The sequence below is a fragment of the Chinchilla lanigera genome, unplaced genomic scaffold (assembly GCF_000276665.1).
Source record: "Chinchilla lanigera isolate Chin_1 unplaced genomic scaffold, ChiLan1.0 scaffold00007, whole genome shotgun sequence".
NCBI lineage: Eukaryota > Metazoa > Chordata > Mammalia > Rodentia > Chinchillidae > Chinchilla > Chinchilla lanigera.
Genome location: NW_004955408.1, coordinates 21430722 through 21443971, shown reverse-complemented (window position 1 = coordinate 21443971; position 13250 = coordinate 21430722). Strand labels below are relative to the sequence as shown.

The following is a 13250-nucleotide window of genomic DNA, read 5'->3' as shown; positions in this document are numbered from 1 at the left end:
GGTTTATGATGTACATTTTGTCCAACTGTACACCTTACATGACTTTTCTGCTCTTAAGACTGTGCCTAATGAAGCTGATTTAAGCAATGTGTGCTGTCTACTTCATTTTGTACATCAATTTCTTTTTTTTTTCCCCTCCCTCCCTCCCTCCCTCCCTCCCTCCCTTCTTTCTTTCTTTCTTTCTTTCTTTCTTTCTTTCTTTCTTTCTTTCTTTCTTTCTTTCTTTCTTTCTTTCATCTTTTTGAGACAGGGTATTGCTCTGCAGTTCAGGCTGGCCTTGAGCTCACTTTGTAGCCCAGGCTGGTCTTAAACTTGCAACGATTCTCCTGCCTTAGCCTTCCTCCTGCCTCAGCCTCCCAAGTGCTTCGATTACAGGTGTGTGCCACCACGCCCAGCTGTAGACCAATTTCGAGGAAATCTCTGGGCTAATAGACACATTAGAATACCCTTTATAACACTGGGTGTCAGGGAAATGCAAATGTAAACTACAGTGTATGCAAATTAAAACTACCCAATATACAACCTGGTTTTTTAAAAACCCATATTTTGGTGTGTGGGCATTGTGTTCGTCTGTGCAACCATGAACAGCGGTACCTCGGTTCACAAACTTGACTCTTTCCATGATTCTGGTTGCAAACCAAGTTGGATAAGAACTAAATCAAATTCAAAGGTTAAGTTCAATGTCGACCTTATGGGGAAATTTAAGCTGGTTTTTCCAGTTTGGTTTGTGACCAGAATCATGGAGAGAACTGAGTTTGTGAACTGAGGTGCCACTGTATTTATATTGGTTTATATTACAAAAGCAAGCACGGGCCACCAAAAAAATGGTAGGGAAGCAACGTGGTTTGGCCAGGCCTCTAGTTAAGGCCCGGATAACTTTGTTCATGTTGTTGCATTACTGAATAATATTCCATGGCATGAACATACAGCACTTTACTTTTCCATAAACTTTCAGATTGTTTCTCATTTTGGATTATGGTGAACGGTGTCATCATGAACAAGTATGTTCAAGTCTTTGTGCAGACGTTCTCATTTTTCTCGGGCAAGAACACCCAGGGGTGAAGTTGCTGGTTTATGTGGTAAATATATGTGGAATTTTATAAGATACTAACCGATTCTTTTCCAACATGGTTGTATTATTTTACATTTTCACCACCAGTAGAGAAATTCTAATTCCTATATCCTTGCTAACAGCATTGTCAATTTGTAAAAAATTTTACTCTTGGTAGGGTATATAATGATGGGGTATACACTGTAGTTTTAATTTGCATTTCCCTGACACCCAGTGTTATAAAGGGTATTCTTTTTTTTTTTTTTTTTTGTTTTGATTTTTCTCCGGTACCGGGAACCGAACTCATGACTTTGCGCTTGCCAGACAGGCGCTTTTGCCGCTGAGCTAAATCCCCAGCCCCAAGTTTTTTGGTTTTGATTTTTCTCCGGTACCGGGAACCGAACTCACGACCTTGCGCTTGCCAGGCAGGCGCTTTGCCACTGAGCTAAATCCCCAGCCCCTATAAAGGGCATTCGTATGTGTCTACTAGCCATGTATCTCTCTTTTTTCATGAAGGATCTGTTTGATCTCTGGCCACATTTTTACGGGGTTGTTGGGCTTCTCACTATCAAGTTATAAGGGTTCTTTTTATATTCCAAATGTGAGTCCTCTGTCAGATACAGGTGTTGCAAATATTTTCTCCTTATCATTGGCTTCCTTTTCTCGGTTTCTCAAAGGCAGTCTTTGAAAACTAGAGTTTGTAATTTGATCAAGCTCAATTTTTTCCTTTATGTATCTTTTGTGACTTGTTTAAAAAAACTTTGCCTACCTTAAAATCTTACAAATTAAAGAAACAAACAAAAATAAACAAATAAATAAAATCTTACAGATTTTCCCTTGTGTTTTTTGTTTTTTTTTTTTTTTTTTACTTTTTGAGACAGGGTCTCGCTCTGCAGTTCAGGCTAGTGTTGAGCTCACTTTGTAGCCCAGGCTGGCCTTGAACTCACAACGATCCTCCAGCCTCAGCCTCCCGAGTGCTGGGATTACAGGCGTGCGCCACCACGCCCAGCTTCCCCTGTGTTTTCTTCTACATGTTTTAGCATTTAAGTCTAGGTCTACGGTCCCTTTGGAGTTGATTTTCCCATACGGTGCGAAGCAGGGGTAGAAGTGGAGGTGTGTCGTTTCCTTTCTCCATGTGGATACCAGTCATGCCAGCCACTACAGAAAGGACTATCTTTTAGGGGCAGTGGACTTTTTCAAAGCTCCCTCACTGGCTCAAAACAGTTGTGTTGAGTGCTGTCATTTCTGAGCTAGTCACAGCCCAGCTCTTTGCTGCTACTATTTTTTTCAAGTTTACCTCACCAAAATAGGTAACTTTACACCTGGGCAGGCTCTTGGAGGTAAACTGGGCTGGTGGCTATTTCTCATTCTTATTTGTTGAAGTTATACACAGATACAATTTAATAACTCAGCATACTACAGAGTTTCCTTCCTAAAACATCATTTCCCCATGCTGTTCTTCTACTCTCCCCAAAGGCAGCCAATTCCAACAAGCATTCAGCTGACTTAGTCCAGCCATCATGGAGGACGGCGACCAGCTCCCCAGTGTCTCCATCCCAGGCTCCATTCTCCCTTTGTACACAGGGCCCTGCGCTCATGAGCTCTACCCGCCACACACTCCTTCCTACACACGCCACACACCTGCTTTCCCCACACAGTGCAAACACACCTGCAAGGCTGACAGGACTGTGCTTTCCAAGAGCCGCAACAACAACAAAAGCAACTGTCTTAAACAACCGGACATTTGGAGAACACTCAGCATTTGTTACCGTGCAAAGGAACGCAAATTAAAACCAATGAAGTGGCGCATGCCTGTAATCCCAGCACTCGGGAGGCTGAGGCAGGAGGATCACTGCGAGTTCGAGACCAGCCTGAGCTACAAAGTGAGTTCAAGGCCAGCCTGAACTGCATCCCTGTCTCAAAAAGATAAAAAACAAACAAATAAAACAATGAAGTAACAGGCTAAACATATGATAAAGTTGTCAAGGATCAAAAGAAATGAAAATAGCCTCATTCTGAAGAAGAGGAAACCAGTATCCTCAGGCTTTGTGGCAAATACTAACACAAACTTTGAGAATATTTATTCATCTAGGAATAGGTGCCCCAAACCAGCAGGGGGTGGAATACTGAATGGTGACATATGAAACAAGAAAAACAGGCTGTGCTTTGGAAAAAGTTGTCTATACCTTTTGCTTCCAATCCTCCCTCTTAATTTTCTATCAGATTTTTGCCCTTAGTCCCTGCCTAAAGCTGCCCTTCAAAGCCAGGGTCACCGGCAGCACCCAGGATGCTAAGTCTACTGGTCCATTCTTGGTCCTCTTTGTGCTTGACCTAACACAGGATGTGACGCCACTGATGGCTGTCCTTGGTAGGCTGCCTTTGCCAGGCTTACCTCTGTCTTCCTCCCAGCCTTCTGGTCACTCCTTGTTTAGAATCATCGCTAGTTTTCCTCTTCTTCCCAACCTTTGAGGACCCAACAGTTCCACCTTTGGTCCCCTCCTTTGTCTTTATTCTTCTGGGGATCTCATCCGATTTCACATCATTAAATAATATCTAAACTGTATGCTAATGTCTCTCAAATATATATCTTCAGCTCAGATCTCTACCAAAGTCTAGGCTTCTACGAAACAGCAACATCTCTCAGACGTGTAACAAGTGCGGAAGGCTCACCATGTCCAAATAAAACCTGTTTTTCCTTGCTAACCTCACTCTTCTGGCAGTTTTCTCCACTCAGCAGAAGTCAACTCCATCCCTCCGGCAATTCAGGCCCAAAAAGCCCCTTTTCATTTTCTTTCACACCTTGTATGCAATCTAGCAGGACATCCTACTGGCTCTCTCTCTTGAACATACATCCAGTATCCTGCGTATCTCATCAGCCGCACGACAGCCCCAGCTCAGGGCCATTGGACCGTGACAACTGGCTCTCACAACTCTTCTTGCTTGAGCTCTTGCATTAGTAAGGCCTCCTCAGCACAGCAGCCAGATTGACCCTTTTAAGACATAAGTCAGATCAAGTCCCCCATCTGCTTAGACCTCTGCTGTGGCTCGCATCTTGTGCAGAGTAAAAGTCTCCATGCTTAAGGCAGACCCACCTGATCTCCACTCTGCTCCCATCTGCCAGTGATCCTCACCCCTCTTCCTCACAGATGTACCACAAGCACACCTGCCCTTGCTCTACCTGGAACAAGCTAAATGTACTCAGAACTTAGAGCTATCGTTCTATGCGACCGATCAACCTGAAATCCTTCTTCACCTCCTTTAAGTCTTAGCTCACCTCTCATTGTGTCAATAAGGTTTTCTCCACGGAGGAACAGATGACGTATCACCACCACCACTTTCCTTTAGCTTCCCAGCACACCTCGGTCCCATGCTTTGCTCTTTTCCCCAGTGGTACTGAACATTTTCTAACATATGATGCCATCTACTTATTTAGTTCATTTTCTGTCTCTCTTGCCAAGATGAAATCTCTGTAAGGATCTTTGCCATTTTGCCATCTCATGTATTCCAAGCTTTCAGAACACATAGTAGATAAATATTTGTTGAAGGCAAGAAAGTTGGATGGTGAATTTATGAGCAAACGATTATTTGATTACACTGGGTCTGAAGAATTTCAGTCCATGAACAGCACATACACATAAGATTAGTCCAAGTCCATGCTCTGAATACTTGGGCCTCGATGGTCACTGTCACATTGTATCAACTGCCCCGTCTACAGAGATTGTATCCTCAACCATCCCATGACCCCACCTTCAAACCAAAGGGAAATCAGGAGGCTGACAGCTGGTAAAATGACAGACGGTGATCTTCCTGCGGCTGTCCCATTCAATCACTACCTACACACACAGCCCTCCCCACCCCGCCATCTCCCTTGGAGAATAAACTCTGCCACAGCCTGCTACTCCTTCCTTTTTCTATTTCCCCAGCAACTCACAGAATCACCTTAAAAATCCCACTCCTCCCATCAGATTTTAATGAGGGGGATGCTCTCAGCAATTAGAAACAGGGAAGGACTGATTAGGGCGCCTGTACATCAGTGTTTAACCCAGCATCCCATACAGTGCTCCAAGCATTAACCTCATTCCCCATACACACTCAATTAGGCATATTTACTTCTCATTACCCAGTATGCAATCACGAGTGCTAATAGAAACCTGTTACCCCCAACAATGCAATTAATGCCATTAGCTGTCTCTCAGAAGCTCTTCTACACTTTGGTGCCAACAACAGTCTGCTCACCCAGCCACTTACTCAGGTATCCATGCACCTACGTTCTCTTCTGTTTAGCAAAGGTTGAGTGCAGGCCTACTATGTGCCTTAGTAAAGGGCCTGGGACTAAAGAGATGAATGAGGCACAGTCCTACTCTACAAGAACTTGCAATAATAGGTGAACGAAACTCAGAAGAAGGAGTAGGTAGAGACGTACAACTCCAGTCTCTTGCATCAGTTCAAATCCCAGCTCAGCCCTGTTTTAGCTCTGAGTCTACAGCAGTCAGTTGCTACCTCTAACTCCCACTTTTAAGATGAGGACGATCATCACAGCATGGCACAGGGCAGGTGGGAGAGCTACATGAGATAGTGCCTATCAAGTGCCTGCCCTAGGCATAGAACACGCTCAGTAAACGGGAAATCAGAAGTCAGTGCCCTGCTCTCAACCTTCAAACTTTGCCAGGCACTTCCCACTTCATGCTGTTTTCCTCTGACCTGAAAGGTAAAGAGAATCCTCCCAATTTAAAAAACTGGAAGTGAAAGAGGGAAATCCTTTTGTTCTATACAACACAGACAAATGGAGCAGCCAATGGTGGTCTTGGGTAAGGACAAGCATGCTCATGGTTAAGAGGGTGCACCATAGATTAAGCCCAAACACATATCAACTCTCCAGAGCTCCGTGGGTTCCTCCATCTGTCTCAGACAACATGCTTCTCCGTTTCTTGACTAATCCCTCCACCACAGTCCTAGCCACAGAGCTACTAGGAATCTCTGCACTTGATCAGACTGCTGGCATCTCAGATAGGAGAGTGGCCTGACCGGTCTGACGGACTGGACACACCTACGCTCACATCAGTCCATCAAGGCACATATGCGTATGCGCTCCTGGGAACTGAACAGCTCTTGTCCACTATGGTCTGGCAGTGACAATGGCACATCGATTTTTATGGTGGAAAAACTCTATGAACATACATAAATGTATATGTATAAGAAGAATATCACATACACACATAAAGCCACACACATGACTGGGAAATCTCTGAAAAGATACAAGAAATTGCTAGCAATATTGCCTCTGTAAAATCAGAGGGATGGATTGAATTGGAAGGTTTTTAGATTCTACTAAAAATCCTTCTAAACTGTTATTTTTACATGAGAATACATTATCTATCTATATCCACAGTGACATCTCTACATTTATGAAAAAACAAAACACAGCCTGGCTTCAAGAACCTCCGCCATGGCTCTTCCAGACTTGGGAGGGGAGGACATGGGAAGGGTGGAGGACGGGGAGGAGCACAGGAAAGGGAGGCCCGCCAGGAACTTACTGGTGTTGTGGTCTATGAAGTAATCTCCGACCTGCGGGTCATACGCTTCTTCCCATCCTAGCGGCAACTCATCACTAATGCAGTCAGCAAAGGTGAGCGGTTTGGTGTACCTGCAAAGGGAGAGGAGACACACACTCCATCAACCTACAATATCCAACTCCTGCAATGTGCTGCTCCTCCAGACCAGCCCAACAGGCCCTGAAGTTCTGTACTGTGCCACCAGCTCTGCTGACCTTTTGTTTGTGGGAAGGTAAAGGTAAAGCATCACGGTATGATCGCCCTTGCAAGGAGGCAGAGAATCTGCATTCTGGTCCTGATTTTTGACACTAACTTGGTAGTGATTGAGTAAGTCGCCCTCCTTCTCTGGACCTCTGTTGCTGCATCTCTAAGTGAGCACTGGCTCTAAGGCCAAGTCTTGGCTTCTTGACTTGGACTCAACCCTCTCTGGCTACCCCACCTGTAATTCACTGGCCCATTCCATCTCCCAACTGGAGCTTGGCTCTATGCTGTGTCTGTCATGCCCACTTGCCCATTGGAAAGCTGGCTTACTGCAACATCTAGAACAGCAGATGCTCTATCCCTCTGAGTCTGGCCAGTGACCAGGGTTTATTTGCTGACTGAATTGATTCCCAAATGCCTGTACCTACTGCTGTCCTCCCTGTGATATTCCTGGACAAACTGATCTTTTGGCAATAATCACTCTTTAGGTCCCTAGCACAGGGGGAATGAATGGGGGTGGTAGACACCAAGTGTTAGTGGCAAAATCAAACATACAAACAAATCAACTAAATAAACCAACAAAGGCTTGTCAAGACTGGAAAACTGTATCACAAACCATTTGTCCAGTATTTTAGGCATAGTGTGGACAGCCAGGAATCTAGGCACATGGAACTTAGCTCAAGTGGCCGCATTGGTTTCTTCCTATTGCTGCCTTGTCTAAAATATTGATTCTAATATTCCTCCTCTCCTGTCTGCTTCCTCCCTGTCTCAGCTCTGGAAGCCCAGATGACTCTGCTTCATACCTTTTTCTACAGATTGGCAAACCAAGGTACGATGGGACAGGAAGGGAAATGACTGGGATGGGGTCCAGGATTTCTGACCAAGGGCTTCCTTGATCAGAGGAAACTACCCTCATTCTTATTCTGTTCCATCTCCTTCCCTCTTAAACTCATGCCATAGTTTGATGTGGAAGAGCCCCCAAAGGTCCTTTTAGAGATTTGGTCCCTGGCTTGGTACCATTTGGAAGTGATAGAGGAGCCGTCAGGAGGTGGGACCTAGTGGGAGATCTTCACATCACAGTGTAGTGGGACAGTAGGGCCGCGGCCTCTTCCTCGCACTCTCTTTTTCTTCCAGGACACAGAGTGAGCACTCCCCTACCGTGCTGTGCTGCTTCACCACAGGTCCACAGCAAGGGAGCCAGTGTGGCACTGTGAAAGACTGCTGAGTCCGAGAGGATGGGGCTCGTGCTATATATTTAAGTGCAACAGACCAAGCCCTGACAATAAGGATTCAGGAAGCATCACTTAGGCTGAGCACGGTGAGCACACACCTATAATCATAGCATTCTGGCAGCCTCAGGCGGAAGGATCACAAGTGTGAGGCCGACTAGGGAAATTTAGCAACTAGCAAGACTCTGTCTCAAAATTTAAAAAAGGACTAGGAATGTCGCTCAGTGCAAGAGTCTTGGATTTAATCCCGAGTACTGGGGGCGAGGGGGAGGCATCATTTTTTAACTGTATGAGTTGGACAACTTAGTTAAACTCCCAGAAGCTTTTTTAAATCTGTAAAATGAGGATAATAGTATAATAACCCTCCAGGTGGTAATCGAGATTAAAAAAAGGCTGCAACTGTGAGTTAAACATTTAACACAGATGCTGGCTTGAGGGAGCACCCGGAACACATTCGTTACTGCCTCTCCTGACCACAGTGGGAAACTGAAGCTAGCAAAGACTGAATAATATTGTCTTCTCAGTGTCAGGCGCAAAGACTGGAATTCAGTCAGGGCAGTCTGTCTCCAGTGCACCCTGCTGCAAGCTACTAAGTTCTCTTCACAGTCGACATCCTCAACACATCTCCTAAGAACCACGGAAAATCACAGGCCACCAGCCTGATACACAAAGGGTAAAATGGGGAAACCAGGCAGCGGGGACCTTTCAACAGCTCAAAATGCTTTTCGCTCAGGTGCACCTATCCCAGGCATTCTGGACATTTTCCACAGAGCTGTGAGCAGCCTAGCCTGCCCACGCCACCACTCCACAACCTGCCCAGACTTCAGGAACCAGAGGCCACTGCCCTCAGTGCTTCCCTTGCTCCAGCTTCTCCATGAGTTGGTTCCCTCCTCTTAGTGAGAATGAAGTCCAGGGATGGAGAGACACACACATCATCCAACATTATTTTGTCCAGCGAATCTTTCAAAGGGTCTCTGAAGAAAGGCTCTACACACAGATACACCCCGCCAAGGTGAGCTGCTCTGTGACTGACACAGATAAATGCCAGGGAACAGGAATGCTCAGGGCCCCAGGGAAACCCCTCCTTCTGGCTCCTTCTCCTCCTTGCACTCTGCCCTGAGAATTCCCACCTGCCAGCGGAGACGGGAATCTTACTACATACAGTTTGCACCCCAGAAAACCAAGAACACATGTCCCCTCTCAACGGCTTTCCTGAGCCTGCATAAAAACTGTCTTCTTTTGAAATTCCTCCTAAGGATGAAAGATTTTAATCAATGGTGCATCCAAGCAACAGAATCTTTTTTTTTTTTTTTTTTTTTTTTTTTTTTTTTTTTTTTTTTGTTTTTTGGTTTTTCTCCGGTACCAGGAACCGAACTCACGACCTTGCACTTGCCAGGCAGGCGCTTTTGCCGCTGAGCTAAATCCCCAGCCCCTCAAGCAACAGAATCTTATGTCCAGCATACATGGTGCTCTATAGGTATTTGTGCAATGGGTGAATAAAATACTAAGTAGGAACAACAACAAAAAAGGAAGTAGTCTGCATATTGCCAATGTGGAAATATACTCTCATTTTACTTAATGAAACGACAATGAAAACTTTCAAATTCACCAATACAAATGATTCCCTGGGCCCCTCGGTGTATGGATAGGAATGAGTGCAGGGAGGCAAGACTGGTGAAAGAAAAAAGCTACAGAATTCGGTTATAGTATGGGGTGTGTGTGTGTGTGTGTGTGTGTCTGAGAGAGAGAGAGAGAGAGAGAGAGAGAGAGACTGGTTATTATTATCATGTAGTACAGGCTGGCCTTGAACTTACTATGTAGCCCAGGTTGGCCTTGAATTTGCAGTGATTCCCTTGCCTCCTGAGTGCTGGGATTACAGGCTGTAACTGCTGATATTCTGCCTAGAGAGTGTGTGTGTGTAATAAAACTGGTAAAACAGATATTGAAATGTTATCTGAGTATATAGACTTAAATGCAATTTTAATTTCTTTTTAAACTAACTGTGCTATAATGTTTATGCATTAATTATAATTAAAATATTTAACAATGGCTAAATCTAGGCCTAGAAAGCATGTTACGTATATCATGTTCCCTCTCTGGGTAGTAGGTGCTCTTACTCAGTTTTACAAATGAGGAAACATGCTCCATATTACATAGTTAATAAGTGCTAAAGGTTTACACCTCCTGATGCCCTACCACTAGGTCCTAAAACCCAAGCTTTGCTAATAAAAATTAACAAGACCAAGTGAGCCTCAGAGAAATCTGGAACATGGAGCAAGCTACGCTAGAGGCAGAGGACAAAACTGAACCACAGGGATGTCTGATGCGGGCACAGGCCCTGGGCCTTTATGCTCTGGGGCCCTTCTGCAGTTATGTCTCGGTACAAAGATACTCAATACGCTCAGAATGCACCTTCCTTAATGATAAGACAATGGACTGTTTCAAAGTCGTGAATACAAATGGTTCCCTGAGTCCCTCCGTGTGTGGCTAGGAATGAGTCTAGGGTGCAGGACTGAAAGGTCAAACATGCATCCCTTCTCTAGAACACCATTAATTCCACTGATTGATCCAGCTTCACACAGTGAGAAGTCAGAACTCGGGTAAATACAAGCACAGCATCAGTAATGTGACAGACAGGGCTAAGATGCTGACTCCCACTAGCACAGAATGCAGACAGGTACCCAACAGGCATAAAGGAAAGAAAGTGAGGCGAGAGGACCCAAAGTCAGAAGGAGAAGATGAGTGAAGAAGAGTGCCTTTGGGTGTGATATTTGGGTCTCCCAAGGACACAACCACGGGGAGAAGGTGGAAGGCTGCCTTTCAGTGCACTTTCATGGGAAAGAGGAAGGCTGCTATGGGAAAGAACTATGCAACTTAACAAGAAATCTGGACAGCAAGATTCTCTCTGGAACAAATGCCAAGAGGGAGATGAATTATTCAGCGTGCAGAGATGTGTCATTCAGAGAATCAGGATAAAGGCAAGGGTTTTAGCAGCGCAGGGATTTAAGCATGCATGCGCACGCACACACATATACACACACATATACATACACGTTCATTCTTCCTGCCAGGGGGCAGAACTGACTGTCCATGGATACTATATACCCACCCCCGGGAGTTGTGGGGGCTCCTATGGTCTGCAACGTTCCACCATGGGCAGGTGCCAAGAGTGTGAGGTGAGAAGAGATACTGTATCTGCTTTCAGATGTGGCCAGGACAGTGGGCGGGGGGGTGGGGTGTGCTGTCTGGAACTCCCAGCAACCCTCCTGGTCCAGCCAGTTATGGTCAGTCTCTGCCTCCAGCCTCCATGTCCTGAGCTGCTCAAAACCACAATCGTGAAAGCAAATGACCCAGATGCTAAGGGGTGAGAGGCGTGAGAGGGAAGGCAGAGGGCCAGGTGAGAGCAAGTTCTGCTTCTTCTTAATTACAAATTTTAGAAGCAGCACAAACATTCCTGAATGTTTCACAACTGGCCCTCCTGGGAAGACAGCCCGGATGTATCACCGTGGAGACAGGTAGGTCCTGCCAGGTGCACTTTGCAAGGGGTAGCCAGGCACACCTGTCGGGGAAGGCCGAATGCAGCCCTGGCCTTCTCTCAGCAGCAGGCAGCCGGTTGTTTTCTCCAAAGGGAGTCAAAGGGCAGGACTCCAGAGACACACGGTTATGCCAGTCATTCTGGATTCAGACAAGGCGTCTCTTCTGAGGAGGCAACATGGGGAGGAACAGAAAGCCATCTGCCAAGTGTAACACCAGTAGTGAGTCTCTTGGGACTTAACAGGTGACCTATCTCTTCTCCCATGTGCCTAGCACTCCCTCCTGAAGTGACCTGTTTATTACCTCCCTGCAAGCCACTGGCCCTCGACTTGCCCTCTCCCTCCAAGAGCTAGCCAGGCAGGATCACGGTCGAAAGGGCCCTCCAGACTGAAAGCCAAAACCGTCCACTCTTTCTGCCAACCTCTCCTTCCCACCCAGGCACAATGGGCCGGCTGGTTCTTCCTGCCCCCAGCTGTTTCGCTCACATAGTTCCCATAGCTGAGATTTCGTAACCGCAGCTAACACCCCTTCACCTCCGGCTGCAGTGCAGCACCGCTTCCTGGCAGGCCCGCTCCTTCTGCACCTGGAAGGCCCAGGAGAGCAGAAAGCAAATGCCAGTGTCTGAGGTTCTCCTTCCTTCTTTTGTGCTGTGTTCCCATACCTCATTCACTCGTCTGACACATCCAGGGATGATCAAGGTAACCAGCTCCCACGTTTGTGAGTAGGGCTGAGGGTAGGAAGACAGGGCTCAGAGGTGAGCTCTAATAAACACAGCTGAGGAAGTGGGACAGACAGATGGAGCCCTGTCCTTCCAGTGTAAGGGTAGGACACACCCCATCCAGAAGCAAATCAATGCCATCATTTCAGAGATTCCTATTATTAAGAAAAAAGCACCAGGCCCTGGGATCAAGTAGAAGGGTGAATGCATGCTCAAGGGAAGCCTCTGAAAAGCTAACACTAGAAGGGAGGCAGCGGGTGGGAAGCAGCCAGCCAAGGGCAGATCTTAGAGAACACCAAGCACACAGGTTCTGGCTCTGGGGCAGGGTGATATTGGTGCGATTTTTTTTTTTTTTCTTTTCAAGATAGGGTCTCTCTCTGTAATTCAGGCTGGTCATAAATGCACTATGTAGCCCAGGCTAGCTTCAAACTCATTGCAATCCTCCTGCCTCAGCCTCCTGAGTGCTAGAATTGCTGGTGTACAGCTCCATGCCCAGTGTTAGTGCATTTGAGGAACAAAGAGGAAAGCCAGTGTAGCGGGAACGAGGTGCAGCTGGTGAGACGGGGCGATGGGAGTGCAGAGCCTGACCTCCGAGGCTCTGAGTCCCTTGCTAAGTAGGGACTTCAGCACCCCTGAAAGCTGCCCTGTGCTGGGCTGCACAAGGTGCCCTGGAGATGCTCCCTGACTCTTCTCTCTGCCTTTCACCCTCGCTTCCATTTATACACCAAGCAACCGGACTTTGTAGCGCACATCCAGCAGCCCTGTCCCATCTGGACCCAATGTGACATTTGAATAAGCCTATTTCTGCCCTCCAGAGCCCAGGACCTGGCCTTTGACACAAGACTTACACTTGAAAGGGGCAGGGAATGATCACTGTGATATTCCGCAACAATGTGTGTGGCCGTGCGACACCCCCGGCTGTGAAGTGGGTAATTAAAGGATGCGGGGACACTTCATAGGGTGCA

General features: G+C 46.4%; 1 protein-coding gene across 2 annotated transcripts in view; it reads right to left on the bottom strand.

Moving 5' to 3' along the window:
- Positions 1–13250, bottom strand: part of Wwc1 (WW and C2 domain containing 1) — a gene marked incomplete at its 5' end in the record, with an annotated part of 166521 nt that overhangs the window by 85193 nt on the left and 68078 nt on the right. For both annotated transcript variants that reach the window (XM_005376298.2, XM_005376299.2), the window contains 1 exon segment: positions 6586–6695. In XM_005376298.2, coding sequence (XP_005376355.1) covers positions 6586–6695 — 110 coding nt within the window.